Source organism: Thunnus thynnus, chromosome 5, assembly GCF_963924715.1.
Source record: "Thunnus thynnus chromosome 5, fThuThy2.1, whole genome shotgun sequence".
NCBI lineage: Eukaryota > Metazoa > Chordata > Actinopteri > Scombriformes > Scombridae > Thunnus > Thunnus thynnus.
Genome location: NC_089521.1, coordinates 26,825,182 through 26,840,741, shown reverse-complemented (window position 1 = coordinate 26,840,741; position 15,560 = coordinate 26,825,182). Strand labels below are relative to the sequence as shown.

The window sequence follows — 15,560 nt, the reverse complement described above, 5'->3', positions numbered from 1 at the left end:
TAATTTAAGTAACTTAATTGATGATAAAAAAGAAAATAATAATAATAATAACTTTATTTGTATAACAGACACAGACCCACCAACAATGAAAGAAAACTCAGTGACTGTTTTTTCCTGATACTGTATCAACAAGCGCCTCTTTGTCCCGTCGTACAGAGTTAGTGGTTGCAGAGTCGGTGGTTGTTATCAAGAAGCTGCTGCAGATGCAGCCGGAGAAGCACAGTGACATCATCAAGCACATGGCGAAGCTAACGGACAACATCCAGGTCAGTCTCATTCACAAAAATGCCGTTAATGTCAGAGTTAAATCACAAAAGATCACACATTAAATCTGTAATAACATTCACTCCGAGTACATTTTAAGTGAACCTGTTTTGGTTGTTTTGGATATTTTGTTTGTTTTTTGTCTCTTTTTATAATGAATGTCTCACCTGAGGTGGTTAAAAAAGCAAAATAGAACAAACAAAATATAATAGAGAGAAATATTGTTGTACACAGTTTGATTTTTGAGAGTTAGATGTACGTTAACATTTGAATTAACCTGCGTCCTCAGGTGCCGATGGCGCGGGCCAGTATTCTGTGGCTGATTGGAGAATACTGTGAACATGTACCTAAGATCGCCCCGGATGTCCTGAGAAAGATGGCCAAGTCGTTTACTAACGAGGAGGACATCGTCAAGCTACAAATCATCAACTTGGCCGCCAAGCTTTATCTCACCAACTCCAAACAGGTATTAAATAAACGGCGTGTGTCCATCACTAGTGTTTAAAAACCCAACATCAGCATCAGAATGTGTCCGATACGACCAAGATTCAGCGTAGAAACATTGTAATCACCTAGCAACACCTTACCAACCACCCAGAACACCATGGAAAACACCTAGCAACCACCTAGTAACACCTTAACAACTAATTACCTACTTTTGCAAGGTCAAAACCTTCTGTTACACTACAATCATCATGCCAGAATGACTTGTTCACCATTACTGATCACACCTCTACCATGCACATACAGTACATGCACATATTAGATTTTAATTATTCTTATTTGTTCCCTCCTCATCCTCCATTTCCTCCACGTCTCTTCTTCTCACAGACCAAACTGTTGACACAGTATGTTCTGAACTTGGCCAAGTATGACCAGAACTACGACATCCGTGATCGGGCGCGTTTCATTCGCCAGCTCATTGTGCCCACCGAGAAGAGTGGAGCCCTTAGCAAGTACGCTAAGAAACTGTTTCTCGCCCTCAAGCCAGCACCCGTCCTCGAGTCTCCATTTAAAGGTACAGAAGTCATTAAAGGTCCTCAGTCGATTCTTGAGACAAGCATGAACACCAAAACAGAAAGTACGCGCCTTCTGTGTTGTTGCGGATTTGAGTTCTTGACTCTATGATTCTGTGTTTTTTGCAGATCGAGACCACTTCCAGTTGGGTTCATTGTCCCACCTGCTGAATGCCAAGGCTGGGGGCTACCAGGAGTTGCCCGACTGGCCTGAAGCCGCCCCAGACCCCTCCGTGCGCAACGTGGAGGTGAAGGAGTCTGTGCGTGCAGTGGGAACAGTAACATACAGAGACACAGGGGCCCTCTGGGATCTCCAGGGGGTCCAAAAGATGGAGGGGAGCGAGGGTTGCTCCTGCTCCAAAGCAGTGCCTCAGAGGGGTTGGACAGAGTCACCAGGGCTTCACATCCAATATAACATTTACTCCAATATAACATTGATTCCTGTTTCACTAGCCATCATCCATTCACTTACTGCTCATTAGCATAACAGCTCATCGGTAACATGCATCCGTTTTGGCCTCCATCTACTTCCAAATGGATGCTGCTCAACATCTCCCCCCTTCCATGGAGGAGAATGAGTCACAGAGGAGAAAAGAGGATGATTTTCTTATTAGTGAGAGCAAAAGTTAGACAGGAAACCCTCTTATTTGAAAACTACTGATTCACTTTGATAACAGTCAGTAATATCGAGCTCCTCTTCCTCTCTGCTGCACTTGCTTCTGTTCGGCAGCAGCTCACTCTCCCCGTCCAGGTGATTTCTCACCTTTGTTTGAGCCAATAGCACATGCGATACAGAAATGGGAACAACAGCATAAGTTTTCACTACGAATCAGTATCAACAGCAGTACACTGTCTATAAACTAAACCTCCTCTAATCTCTGCTAGAACACAGACGACCAACAGTTGATGTTTTGCATCATATTCAACATATTACATTACTAATTATCCCCCAAATTTTTAAGTAGATACTGAAGTTACAATCTGCTAAACTACAGATGAGCAAGAGGAGTACACCCACTGTACATTCTCCTGTAGAGCTTCATCCCAAAGCAGCACCCTCCTCTTCTTCTTCTCCATCCCATTCACTCCATGTGCCATTGGTTCATAACCAATAATGTGTTTTAACTGAAGTCATGAAATCAAAACTTGAGTGTGTCACTTCTTTGTCAAAAAAAATCAACTCAACTCAACTTGATTTTAAAGTCCAGAAGTGACCTCAAGTCTTGATTTGTTAGTATTATAATCGCATAGATTTGTACTCACTGCCAGTGTCCCATACTCGCTTTTAACTTGTCATTTACTTGTGATGCAGATTTCAAGATGAGGCCACAGGTGCATTGTCGTACACTTTGAGGCGTATTTTGATTTGATTGGTGTCCAGCAGGAGACAGGGTTGTAAAATATTGGTGGATTAGTTTTAACTACAAATCATGTAGTTACATTTAGTTTGATCGTCCACCATCCAGGCAGCCATTTGTTTTTCCTTGCAGTGATTTGAAACTTAAGGTAGAAAATCCATCACAGTGAAGAATTTCTTGCTTTAATAATATAAATGACTTAACATCAGGTCATATCGCAGCTTTAAACAGGGGCTGTTTTGAAAGCGCTGCCTGTGGCTGCGTTCAAAGAACCTCCAATATCTGATCGATTTTCTGACAACGTATCTCATGACTGCGATTCAATTTGCTATGTTTGCAATGCAAATGTGATTTTGCTTCTCTTATTGTGGTCTGGCCGGGATCAAATTACATTAGCGTGTGATGTCACTTCAAGTCAACATGAATCTTTCTACACCTGACTAAACAACACACGACCCACCGGGTTTAGGATTTAGAGACGAGACAGAGGACTTTATTAATCCTTAAGTGAAATTATTGCATTACAGCAGCTGAATCACACATGAATCATAAAATAACACAATACAGGGACACTCAAAGAAGCAAACAGAATAATAAACTAAAAGCTAAAAACTAGGACCACGCTCTAAATACATACAACAATAGTGCCTGGTAATGTTCTATATATGTTTGTCTCTGTAATATGTTTTCAAAATGAAAAAAAACATGGCATGTATTGATGGAAATTCTTCCAAAGTACCAACCTAAATAAGATTATTTTAGGTCCTGCAACTGCAAAATCAGGTTTTATTTGGTGGTAATGCTTTCCAGTCATTTAAATAGATATTTATTAGGTTTGGCGAGACGGTGATTCAAGTCTTTGCTGATTGGTCTGGTTTGTATCTGGCAGCAGACCTTAAAATCTGAGACCATTAAGGAGAAGCTTTCAAAGTAGTCTTGTCGTTCACAGTCCAAAAACCAATAATATATTTAGTTTATCATCATGTTTATATGAGAAACAGATTTTAGAGACTGAAACCAGCAAATACTTTGCATTTCAGTTTAAAATATGATTGAAATGATCATTTGATTATCAAAATAGTTGCAGATTAATTTTCCGTCAATCAACTATTACCATACAATAATAGTGTTTTTGACTTTTTTGACTCTGATTGAGACACAGTAGTCTATTTGTCTGATTATTGAAGGCTTCATTAAATAAGTATACTCAGGTCTTTTCTCTCTGCAATAATAGTGTAATTTTGACCCAAAAATAAAAGAAGAGCATCTTATCTGTGATGGATAATTTATCTACTGCTGTATTCCAAGAACATCTCAAATCTCTCCCAAGACTGATATTCAAAGTGTATTAAAGGCAAGTTTATGTGTATAGCACATTTCAACAATTCAAAGTGCTTTACATAAAGCATAAAAGACATCAAAACAGAATATTAAAGCAATACATGTAAAAAGACATAAAAACCATTAAAAAGTGTTAAATTTGATAATAAAAATGAGCCAAAAGGGAATAAGATCAGATAAAACAGGATAATAAAAGTTACAGTGCAGTGTAAAATATTAACCCTCAAATTTGGTTTAATAAAAGGCGGCAAACAGAAAATGATTTAAAAGAACTGAGAGTTGCAGCAGACCTGCAGGTTTCTGGGAGTTTGTTCCAGATATGTGAAGCATAAAAACCGAACGCTGCTTCGTCATGTTTTTGGACCTAAACCATTAAGTGCTTTATAAACCAACAGCATTATTTTAAAATCAATTCTTTGACAAAAAAAAAAGAAAGAAAATCAAAGGGCGGCCTGGAAAGGTAGGAAATCAGTCTGGTATGTTTTGAAAAATGGTCAGCAACAACGTAAAATATACAAGATTTGTGATGAAAGAGCATAAACAAGCTTCAGTCGCTGGACCGTTATCACACTGAGAGTCCCATTACGTCCACTCATGTCGAGGCTGTAAAAAGCCCGGGAGGGTCGGCGGATCCACTGGAAGCCTCGACCTCTCTGACAGACTCTCTCTCTGCACATTATGCATCTCTACAGACAGAGGAAACCATAACCACCGGCGAGGGGCGGATCGGCTTGCTAGGAGACTGGCGAGAGGTGCCCCCCCCCCACCTCCCCTCCTCCTCCTCCTCCTCCTCTCCTCAGTTTGAGAGTGCGGGTGGTGGTTTGTTTGTTTTGATGACTGCTCTCTCTCTCTCTCTCTTATAGTCTCTCTCTGGTAACAGATGATGATGAAGCTGACAAGATAAGATTAATTAGCTTTTACTCCTCGTAGCTGTTAAATAGAGGATAAATGTGACAGCTGTCCTTTTTTTTTTACCCCTAAGTGGAAGGAGATGAACTTGAAATTTGCAAACCGGTCTTCAATTAATGGCATCAAACAAAAGAACGACTCTCATCCTATTTGAGGACGTTAAAATCTGAGGATTTACGTTGTAGAAGAAGACTAAAATCAGTGAAAAGGATTAGAAAGCTGTTTAGTTAGCGACAGGTCCTGTTTCCTCTTCTGCATCTTACTGGTCTCACATGAAATTTGTGACAGTTTGTTGGACGCGTCACAAATGTTGTTGTGTGATGTGATTTCTCTCAGATTTCAGCCCCCGACTCCATGACGCCCCCCTCGCCCCCCCCCTACCTTTCCACCTCCACCACTTCATTTAGCTCATTTAGCTTGCTCGTGTAACATCGTGCGTCGTTACTGATGAAGACACTCATACTAAATGTATTGTCATGTACTTGCTTGATTTATTAGTAAGTAGTGAATGTTAATGTTGACTTTTTTTATTTTATTTCTGCAGTGTTTAAGTATATACAGTATAATGAAGTTATATTGGAGTGTATTGCCAGAGTTAGTCATGTAACTGCCAGATATTGTGGTAAATTATTAACATGCTGTGATGAAATTTGGGGTTATTATTATTTGTCTCTGTGATATCAGAAAACTGTTCTCACACATCTTCTTTTTTAGACCCAGAAAACCTTCCTGTGCCTGTTTCTCTTGCTTTCCTGACTTTTTTCTGAAATCTTTCCCTTTCCTTTTTTTTTTCCTCCATCTCACCTCCATCCCAATCTTTTTTTTTTTTCTTTCTTTTTCTTCTACGTCTGCCAGGTTTTTACGCTGCTCGAAAGAGTCACAACATTAACGAGTGTGAGTCAGTTAGCGGCAAAGAGCCCGAACCTCCTTGAGCCTCAACCCATATAGCGGCAAAACTCAAGTGCTTTTTGACACCCCGCCTAACATAGTCGCTGTTCTGTGCTTTAGCTCAGCCCAAGCTACCTGAAACACAGCACCCTCTTCCTCGGTCTCTACCATTAAAGAAGTGATTCTTTAAGCAGGACGTGAGCTCCTCTGACACGTCGTGATGCATTAGCGACTCTGTGGGTTTTAAACGTGGGTTGGAGATGTCCGAGCTCATTAGCCGATGGTTAATGAGTTTTGGTCACTGAAAAAGAAAGACAGATGGCTTTTTTTTTTTTAAGTGTGGGAGGAAAGTCACCACTCCTCAAAGACATCACTTCTCTTAATGGAACTGCTCCCTGTGTAAAAGAAAAACCATTTCTGCAAACTGGTCATGAAGGCATCACCTGGTGCTGACATCTATCTGTGCAAAACAAACCAAACAAAACACACCATACAAGCATTAGTGTCTGTACTGTAATTTGTTGTCTGACTGTCAGATCTAAAAGCGGATCTGCAGCAGGGATGGCTGGTTTCATTTGGCTGCATCACGCCCAGGCAGAGGCATTCATGGCCACGCTACTGTAATCTGCCCACGTCTCCGCTTCTGTCTGAGGGGGGTTTTTTTTGTTCACTAAGGCAGAGCTGACGGCTTACTGTCTGCACTCTGCTTCCTCCGACAGGTGCCTGAATGGACCAAATGCAGCAGCAGGGAGAAGAGGAAGGAGAAGAAAGTGGAGAAGCCGTTCTACTCCGACTCAGAGGGCGAGTCTGGGCCCACGGAGTCCGCCGACAGTGGTAACTTCAGGGGGTTTGACGGCTCTGTTTGCGCCATCTTGGCACCTTGTCATTCTTGTTTTGACAAAGTTTTCAGCTCACTTGTGTGTGTGTGTGTGTGTGTGTGTGTGTGAGTGTTTGAGTGTGTGAGAGAGAGATGGAGTCCTAGAAAAGGTAAGAGTTGTGAAACTGATTTTATCTGACAGCCAGTGTGGATGAGGATGGTTAAATGTTAAGGTTTGTCAACTGTTTTGGTAATCGATTAATTGTTTAAGTCATTTTTTAAGCAAAATAGCCAAATATTCTCCAGTTCCAGCTTCTCCATTGTGAGGATTTGCTGCTTTTCTCTGTTTTACATCATTGTAAACAGAATATATTTTGGTTTTTGACTGTTAGTCAGACAAAATAAGTCATTTGATGTCATCTTTAAGGACACAGTGAAAATGTGATGGACATTTTTCAATATTTTCTGACATTTTATTGACAAAATGACAAAAATAAGAGAAACCAATAACAAGGAAATAGTTGTTAGTTGCAGGCATAAAGTTTAGACGATGTCTTTTCATGGACACTCATTTAAAATCTGTCATTCTCTCCTAATTGGAAACTTCAAAATCAAAACTAACAGGTTTGATCTTTCGGGCTCATCTTTCCATATTCCCTCGGTGTGTTCTTGTCAAAAGTTTATATTGAAATAAGACTTTTCAATAGCCAGTGAAAATTGAATTTATATAAGAGGAAGGGCAATAAAAAGAAACATCAGCAAACCCAGATGTCAGTTTTTTACAGTTGCAACTTCTTTGCAAAGATTGAAAAGGTTGCTTATTTAAAGCTGCTGAGTTTTGGTGGCAGCTCATCACCTAGAATCTTTTTTTTCTGCATCCACAGTTTGCACCAAATTATCAAAAACAAAATCAAAACATGTCGTCACGAGGTGTCGCTTAAAGCTGACTCCGTCTTTTCTCAAAGTCAGGATGTACTTGATGCACACAGCAGAGAATACAGAAACAGAGAATCTGGGATGTCAGTTATAGATGTTGCTTAAGATTTGACATGTCAGAGTGTGTCTGGTGCATCAGTAATATAAAGTCACGGGAAAGTTTAGATAATTTTACAGATTAGGACGTTACTTGTATTCAATTGACTGGTTCATGAAAGGATCGCTGGGTCCTTTAGTCTGTAAAAGTCTCTTTTTCTGTTTAAACTAACTGACCTGCTCACCCTCTTCAGAGTCGGACTCTGCCAGCGACTCGGAAAGCGCCAGCGCCAGCGAGGAGAGCGGGTCGGGATCGGAGAGCGAAGAGAGTGAAGAAGGCTCTGAGTCTGAGGAAGAGGAGGAAGATGAAGAGGAGAAGGAGAAGAAGAAGAAGAAGAAAGAGTTTAAGAAGGCAGCGCAAGAAAGCGAAAGGTAGCACATGTTTCAGTTTTCAGTGTTTAATCACGATCTCGATTTTATACCTTTTCATGCATTTTAGGTCTTAATATCAGGCTGATAACACACTTAAAACATCTCATTTTGTGTAACAGCATATCAAACTCTTTGCTTTTGTTCCAGCGAGCAGAGCAGTGAAGAGGAAGAGAGGAAGCACGAGAGGAAGAGTAAACAGCGTAAGAGCGACTCTGAGTCAGAATCTGACGAAGAGGATGAAAGCGAATCTGAGAGCAGCCAATCAGAGTCTGAAGACTCCGAGTCTGAGACAGAAGTCAAAAAGAAAAAGAAGGTACTGAAATGAATCTACATGAATTTAAACCATAACATGTTATAATAAAATATAAAATGTAGCTGTAAATAAATAAACTGTCTTCTTATCATTGATTTATGAACTAAACCTTCCAGTGTTTAGACTGCCCCGCTTTCACACACGAACGTAACATGAAAATCAGCATCTATTCATGTCACTTTGGTTTGCAGGCAGCTGAATCTAAACCTCCTTCCAAGCCTGTCAAAAAAGAGAGCAAGAAAGAGAAGAAAGAAATGTCTCTACTCGACCTTGATGACTGTGAGTTTTTTTCATCTGTGTGCTTTCTGCTCTGAAAGAGAATGGAAAAGTAATGACACTCACTCTAGTAAAAAGTCAAGGACATTTGCAACCATGCAACTATCTCTAAAAACCCCACAGTAACAGTAGGTGTACTTGACTTGTTGCTATGCCAACTCTTCTGGCAGCTAGATGTGGGAAAATGTAAATGTGCTCCCACGAGAGATAATATAACAAATGGATGAATGCATTCAGGTCTGACTTTCTGATGAATGTAACACTCTGTCATCTCTTTTCTCAGTTGAACCCGCTCCCTCTCCTCAAGTGACGCCCGTCAACTCGTTCCTGTCCAACAGCCTTGTGACCGACCTGGAGGGATTATCTTTGTCTGACGCTGTTCTCTCCCCGGCTGTAAGTACCCAAAATATCAATTATCTTCCTGGTTGGTATCTTTTCTCTATTAGACAAATGATGATAGACAGATGATAACTGAGAAGATTATAAAGTATGAGAGACTACTGCAGCAGGAAACTGACTGACTGACTGAAAAGATGGCTGTACAGAACACATGTTCCTAATATCTGTCTTTGCTTTTGTTTTATGGAAGTCAAAGTGTCAAAGTCAACCAGATAGTGTAAAGAAAGGAAACTTTTAGTAGCTGATGTATTCCAATATTAACCAGACGATTGCACTCTTTTTATCTGTCAAATAAGACTTTGGCTTTGTCCAAATTATAACCCACACTTCCAATTCACCCTGAGTTGCCTTTCAAAATTAGAGCTAATTTGTGGTAAAATAACTCCATGAAGGAGGTTAGGGTGTCGACCATGAACCCACGCCTGGTTCAAGTTCAGCCAGAAACCTTTATTGCACGTCATTTGCTGTCTTTCTCCTTCTCCTTCAGTTCCTCTCTACTGTTAACTTTCAAATAAAGGCTTAAAATGCCCCCAAAAATAATGACAAATAGAACTCGATTCGATTTGGTTCTTACTCTTCACCTGAACAGATTACTAGAAGCTGACAGCAGAACAGAAAACATTTCCTAAATCCGGCAACGAGGTTGTGGAGAGGACAGATTTCCTACTTAGTATTCATAACATGATCTGCATGACACAAACACTCTTGATGAAACTCATGAAGACTCAGACTGGGATGATTTAAAGAATTAGATTGAATTGAATGGTTTCATATTTTTATCGTCATTGTTTGCAATAAATTCAAATGGAAAAAAAAAAGCTATGTTTGGGGCTTTACGTGATATGAATTTCCGACTCCCATGCCAGATCAACAGCAAAGTCAATTAAAGGATATTAAAATACTGATCATCTGCTGATGTATTTGGCTCGTTTTACTTCCTAACTCATGAACTCATTAGTAACACTGCCTGTGAATATCCAGAGAGGATATTTCCCTCAAAAAAAAAAATGAAGCGCAAATTTTAATTAATAACCACCATTTCTAAAAACTAATAAAACGGAAACAGTCTCAGGATTGTTATTACGTGCTGTCAGCCCTGTGAGGTTCTTTCCCACCATCCTAGTAAAGAACACAAACAGTGTCAGTCAGCGACGGTTAATGATTCTTCTTCTCTTCTCCCTACAGACCATCGCTCCCTCCAGCGCTTTGAAGAACTATGAGCTGCTGCACCGCATCACGGGCGAGGGTCTGTCGGTGGAGTACTGCTTCAGCCGACAGCCGTTCAGCCCGGACGCTAACATGGTGGCGGTGCAGATGCAGTTCACCAACAACGCCACCTCCGACACCAAGAACCTGCACATTGAGGACGTGAAGCTGCAATCTGGGATGAGGGTCAAAGAGTTCCCGGAGATTGGTGAGTTGCGAAGGTCCAGTAGGGACTGAAGTTTTTATTGTGATGTGATTCAAGCAAGATCACCGATATTTGTGTTATTAATAAAAGTAGAGGTCTTAAACGCTGCTAGTAGGTCCTTTAGGCTGCAGGATTCATTGAACCAGTTCTTTTCAAGCATAATCTGGCCCTTAGATCGAATAAAAACATACTGATAATGTCCTGTTCTTATAGCTTTACTAATAGTGGGGATAAACTGTTGTGTGATTTTCTCTTACATATATACTGTTATGATGTAAACATGGTCAAAGTTCCAAAACTTGAGGTGAATGTATGTAAAAATGCTTCCTGCAAGTCAGAAACCAGGGCTACAGGCTGCTCTGAACGCTCCGTTTGCAAAGTCACCTCTGCTTCCCCATCGAAATGACGTCAGATCATTCACACACTCGTTCCGTAGACTTTGTTGTTAAGGTTGTTCCTTGAGTTGGTCTCATTGTCCAGTATTTCAGATCAGATTTGGGCTCGAACATATACCGATGTATTTGAGAGGTTGGTATTAAAGAATGAGAAAAAGAAGTGAAATTAGACCACTACTGTTTGTTTATGTAGCCTCCTGAGGAAGCTTCTGGAAGCTGATCAGGACAGAGTGGGCTTATCAGGAGGAGGGCCTTAAAGAGACAGGAGATAAAACAGCTTGTTTCAGACAGAGGCTGAACTGAGGGGCACAAAAAGCCAGTATAAGATAAATAAGGAGTTTTTGTAAATCTGTAAATCATGCAAATATATTCCAGTAGAGGCACAGATTAAAAACATTAACCTGGAAAGGTGCATAATATGTCCCCTTTAAGAGTTGCTCAAGAGTAAAGGTCAGGGGTCATGAGAAATAAAATGCTTTACCAGTGTGTTCATGATTGTTGAAGAAATCTTCTTAATGGAAAAACTGACAAATATCTTATATAACTGGAAGAAAGAGGAGGGGAAAATGCACTTTATACAAGAACAGAAATATGTTGCAAATCTTCTGTTAAGTGTGTATATGTTCTCATGGTAATTTGTCTGTTACATGTTAGTAATTTTTGTGCACAAAAAGTCTTTTGTTGTATTTTTAACAGCTGCTGCAAAGTGGGTTCCCATTAAAGAGACAATGAATCAGTTGATATAAAACATTACAGTCAATTTGTACACAATAAGTCTCAAAATCTAAATTCACTTGGTGATGATTTTAAGCTATTTTTGGATCCATACTGATTTTTTTTGGAGTATACATAATTTGTCTCTTTTCTAGTTTGAACACATCACATATTCAACACCTAATTCAGAATTAATATGTAGTATTTGTAAGGCTTAGCTTAGATTTTTCAGTAAATCACACTGCACGTTCTGCAGTGCAGGAGTCATTCCTCATAGATCAAAGCGCCTAAGTTGCTGACTGAAGAGGTTTACGTCATTTTATTTGTGCTTGTGTTGACACTGATGTTTTATTTTTCCCCCGTCTGTGTTGACAGAGCTGCTGCCAGCAGGCGAGACGGCCACAGCTGTGATGGGCATCGATTTCTGTGACTCAACACAGGCGGCGAACTTCCAGCTGTGGTGAGAAGCATCTTGTTTTTTGAACATGCACGCTCCCTTGTTTCGACACCCTGCTGCCCGGTGAAAGTATAAACAGAAGTGACGCTGTAACAAACCATTTCTTATGAATCTGCTGAGTCTTACTTCAGTCGGGCTTGTTGGCTTTGCGTGTGTTTGCGGGTCAAGAGAAATACACACTTTAAGAGTCAGTTTCACCTTCATCCTACCAGGATGTGTACTCTGTGCTGCATCGGGGAGAGTAAAACACAGTCAAGTGTAGTTAAGGATGTTGTTGCCCTTTTAGAAAAATAATCCTTAGAACTGTTTGTCTGCTTTTTCAGCACTCACACCAGGAAATTCTTCGTGTCGATCCAGCCGCCAGTCGGAGAGCTGATGAAGCCTGTTTTTCTGACAGAGAATGAGTTTAAAAAGGAGCAAGGTGAGTGATAACAGGAGATGACTACCATCCATGTTCGCTACTATGTCCATACTGTATTTCCTTTCTTCCTACGTCGCTCTAATACATGGTTATTCTGACGTTATTTTGTGCATCTGCTCTCGATGGCTCTGAACTGTTGACTCTGACTAATAGTAGTGATTTAGGCTGCTGTAAATAAGTATCCTAGCTAAAAAAGGCATTTGAACGTCATTATTTGTTTCCGCAAATCAATTCAGTGACTCCAGAGAACACATACCACACCTTAGTTGATCAAAGAGTCCGATTTGCACATTCAATATGAAAATCTACACTAGGCAAGAAGAAGATGAGATGAGTGCCTTTGTGTCATAAGTGTAATGAAAAAATATGCATCATCACTATTGATATTTTCTCATCATCAGAATTTATTTTAAGAGTTTTTCCTTTTCATGGAAGCTGCAGACACATTTTATGTAAAGTGCTTCAATAAAAATTAAACTATAACGTTGTATTTACCTTAAAATAGATGCAACACCTATAATTAGACAGGTGACATCATTCATGCAAGTTTATTTGTATTTATGCAAGTTTAGTCACATTTTTAAGTCTTCTGTCATCGCCCGGTAACAGACATAACGATTACCAATACATAATCACATGAATAATCACAGTATTGCATGATGTTTGTTTATTTAAACAGGGAGCCTTGATCGCCTTTTAAGCTGTTTGCTGCTCAGTAGTTTCATTTGGACACCAGGGCAGGAAAAAATAACTGTTTAGTAACTGTACCGGCCACTAAAAATACATCAAAATCCAGGTTTTTAAAAAAAAAAATCAATATGACCCAAGTGTTTGGTGAAGTGTTTGCTATATTTACTATAGCAGCATGTTTCTGGAGTTCATTTCACATCCTGACTAACACTGAGAGCGTTTTGAGCTCAAAGTGACTCTTTAAACATGTGTCGTATCCACGGTTCCTCCCTCCTGGTACTGTCCCCAATAGAGACGCTATTACACAATCTAGGTAAGTTGGCTTTGATAGATTTGTTGTTCCCAGCCGTCTGTGTGCCCACCTGCCTTTTAGCAAACCTCAACCTCACACAAACCCATAGTCCCTCTCCTCCTCCCTCCTCCTCCTCCCTCCTCCTTCCTCCTCCCGCTGTCTCCCCCCGTCCTCTTCCTGCCTTGATAATCAACACTCGCTGCATCTTCCAGGTCTGTAGCTGCAGACAGATTCACCTGTGCTTTAACCTGCATCTTTATAGAGGCCGCTCACACTCTGCTCCACCGGGAATGACTGGAAATGCTCATCCACTGATCTTGATTCACTCGTCCAGCATCGTGTGAAATAAATAAAATAAACAAAAGCAGGGCAGCAGACGATCATGTTCATCGTGTTCATGTTTCTGTTACCTTCGCTTTCAGACTGCTGATAATCACTGACCATGTGGGGAATCTGAAGTGTTGCGATGCATTTGTTTTGTCTGAATTGTTTCATTATTTGGTGATTTGCTGTTTGAATCACATCTAGACATCAAGGTTAAAACTGGAATAAATGTTGTTGAAAATCCAATCTTTTTTTTAGACATCTTGATTTTCAGTGACCAGGGCTGCAACTCAGAACAACATTCAATTGATTTGCAGATAATTTTGTTTGGACTTTTTTTTTTGGCATTTTTCACCTTTATTCAAGAGTTGAAAGTGCTGGGAGACAGGAAGCAGGTGTAGAGACAGTTTTATAACATACAACAAAGGTCCACATGTTGTGACAACGTGTTACACTTCTTATTCAGTTCAATTTATTAAAAATGTTGTCTATAAAATGTCAGAAACTTGTAAAAGATGCTCATCTCAATGTCCCAGAGCCCAACATGGTGTCTTTAAATTGCTTGTTTTGTCCGATCAGCTGTTCAAATATAAATTTATAGACAGTAAGTCCTCACATTTCAGAAGCTGGAGATGTTTTTCACTTTTGCCTGTTAAATGATGAAAGATATGACAAAGTTTTAGGCTACTAAATTAATCGACTAATCATCAATCACAGTTTGAACCTGGACTTCTAACGCAACGGTTCACAAAATACATTTCCATTTCCATATTTTTTTAAAAGATGATTAACTTTCATAACATTTCACCACATAAAAAAAACAACATTAACATGTAAGTACATTTTTATATTGTTTTTTCAAACATATCAGAGCTGAAATATCAAAATCAAATTTGTGATGTGACAGTGCTGGTTGTCATAGTAACAAAACATAAGCCTTTTACAGATGCACAGCAGTCAAAACAAGCGATGTAAAGATTTGTCACAGTAAAGAAATTAAATTTAAGTCCTCGACACTCTGAGACCAAACTTGAGATATAAAAAGAACCAAAATTGTGAACGTGAAAGCCACTTTTCACACTGTAGTGCAAGCAGCAACAAAACAAACACTATGAAGGGGTGCTGTTATTGGGAAGCACTGGTCTAGATGTCTTTGTACTTGCAAATCACCAAATAATTGTTTACTGAGAAAGAAGAGAGCTGCATTAAACCAGGCTGGTTGTGCATAAATTTGCCTTCTTTGTGCTGTGAACTGAATCACTTTACGACTGTGTTCAGTGGGAAGCATCAGGACATCCCAGTTTAAGCTTTAGTAGCATTTTGCAATAATTGATGTATTAGCATCAATTGGCTAGAAGACTGTAGTGATACACATAGAGATCACTGTAGTGTTAGGCCATACAGTATATACAGTATCTGTGTGTAATAGTGTATATATCTGTAGCTGGTTGATATCCTGAAAAATATAAAAATATAATAATATATAAATATGTCTTTATTGATACAAGCAGCACCCTGTCCTGTTTTCTTGTATTATTAATCCTTGTTTTGCATTTTATGCTACTGGGAGAAAGCAGATGAGCAGCAGCCAACTTTAGAGCTTCCCAGTTTGACCAGTGCTCTGCTCACTCCCCCCTACAGGTCAGCTGATGGGTATGAATGAGATCACGGAGAAGCTGACCCTCGACGTGAATTGCCGGGACGAACACGCCATCGTCCAGAGGGTGACCGCCGCCGCCAACCTCAGCAGAGTCCCCTGCGGTTCAGATAAGGAATGCAGGTGAGGAGATCGGCCGTAACTTTCCCGCCAAAAATCTCCTGCGTTGATGAAAGTGTTTTATTTACCAGACGCAGGATGCAACAGGCAACAA

General features: G+C 40.0%; 1 protein-coding gene across 7 annotated transcripts in view; it reads left to right on the top strand.

Moving 5' to 3' along the window:
• LOC137183392 (AP-3 complex subunit beta-2) overlaps positions 1–15,560 on the top strand; it is a 51,226-nt gene that overhangs the window by 31,240 nt on the left and 4,426 nt on the right. For 4 of the 7 annotated variants that reach the window (XM_067590418.1, XM_067590415.1, XM_067590414.1 and 1 more), the window contains exons 14-26: positions 157–266; positions 554–730; positions 1,096–1,282; positions 1,410–1,540; positions 6,496–6,610; positions 7,820–7,997; positions 8,145–8,310; positions 8,502–8,589; positions 8,870–8,979; positions 10,171–10,399; positions 11,881–11,965; positions 12,286–12,383; positions 15,331–15,469. In XM_067590418.1, coding sequence (XP_067446519.1) covers positions 157–266; positions 554–730; positions 1,096–1,282; positions 1,410–1,540; positions 6,496–6,610; positions 7,820–7,997; positions 8,145–8,310; positions 8,502–8,589; positions 8,870–8,979; positions 10,171–10,399; positions 11,881–11,965; positions 12,286–12,383; positions 15,331–15,469 — 1,813 coding nt within the window. The remainder of the gene's footprint in view (positions 1–156; positions 267–553; positions 731–1,095; positions 1,283–1,409; positions 1,541–6,495; positions 6,611–7,819; positions 7,998–8,144; positions 8,311–8,501; positions 8,590–8,869; positions 8,980–10,170; positions 10,400–11,880; positions 11,966–12,285; positions 12,384–15,330; positions 15,470–15,560) is intronic. The other 3 variants (XM_067590417.1, XM_067590416.1, XM_067590413.1) reach the window with 1 other exon arrangement.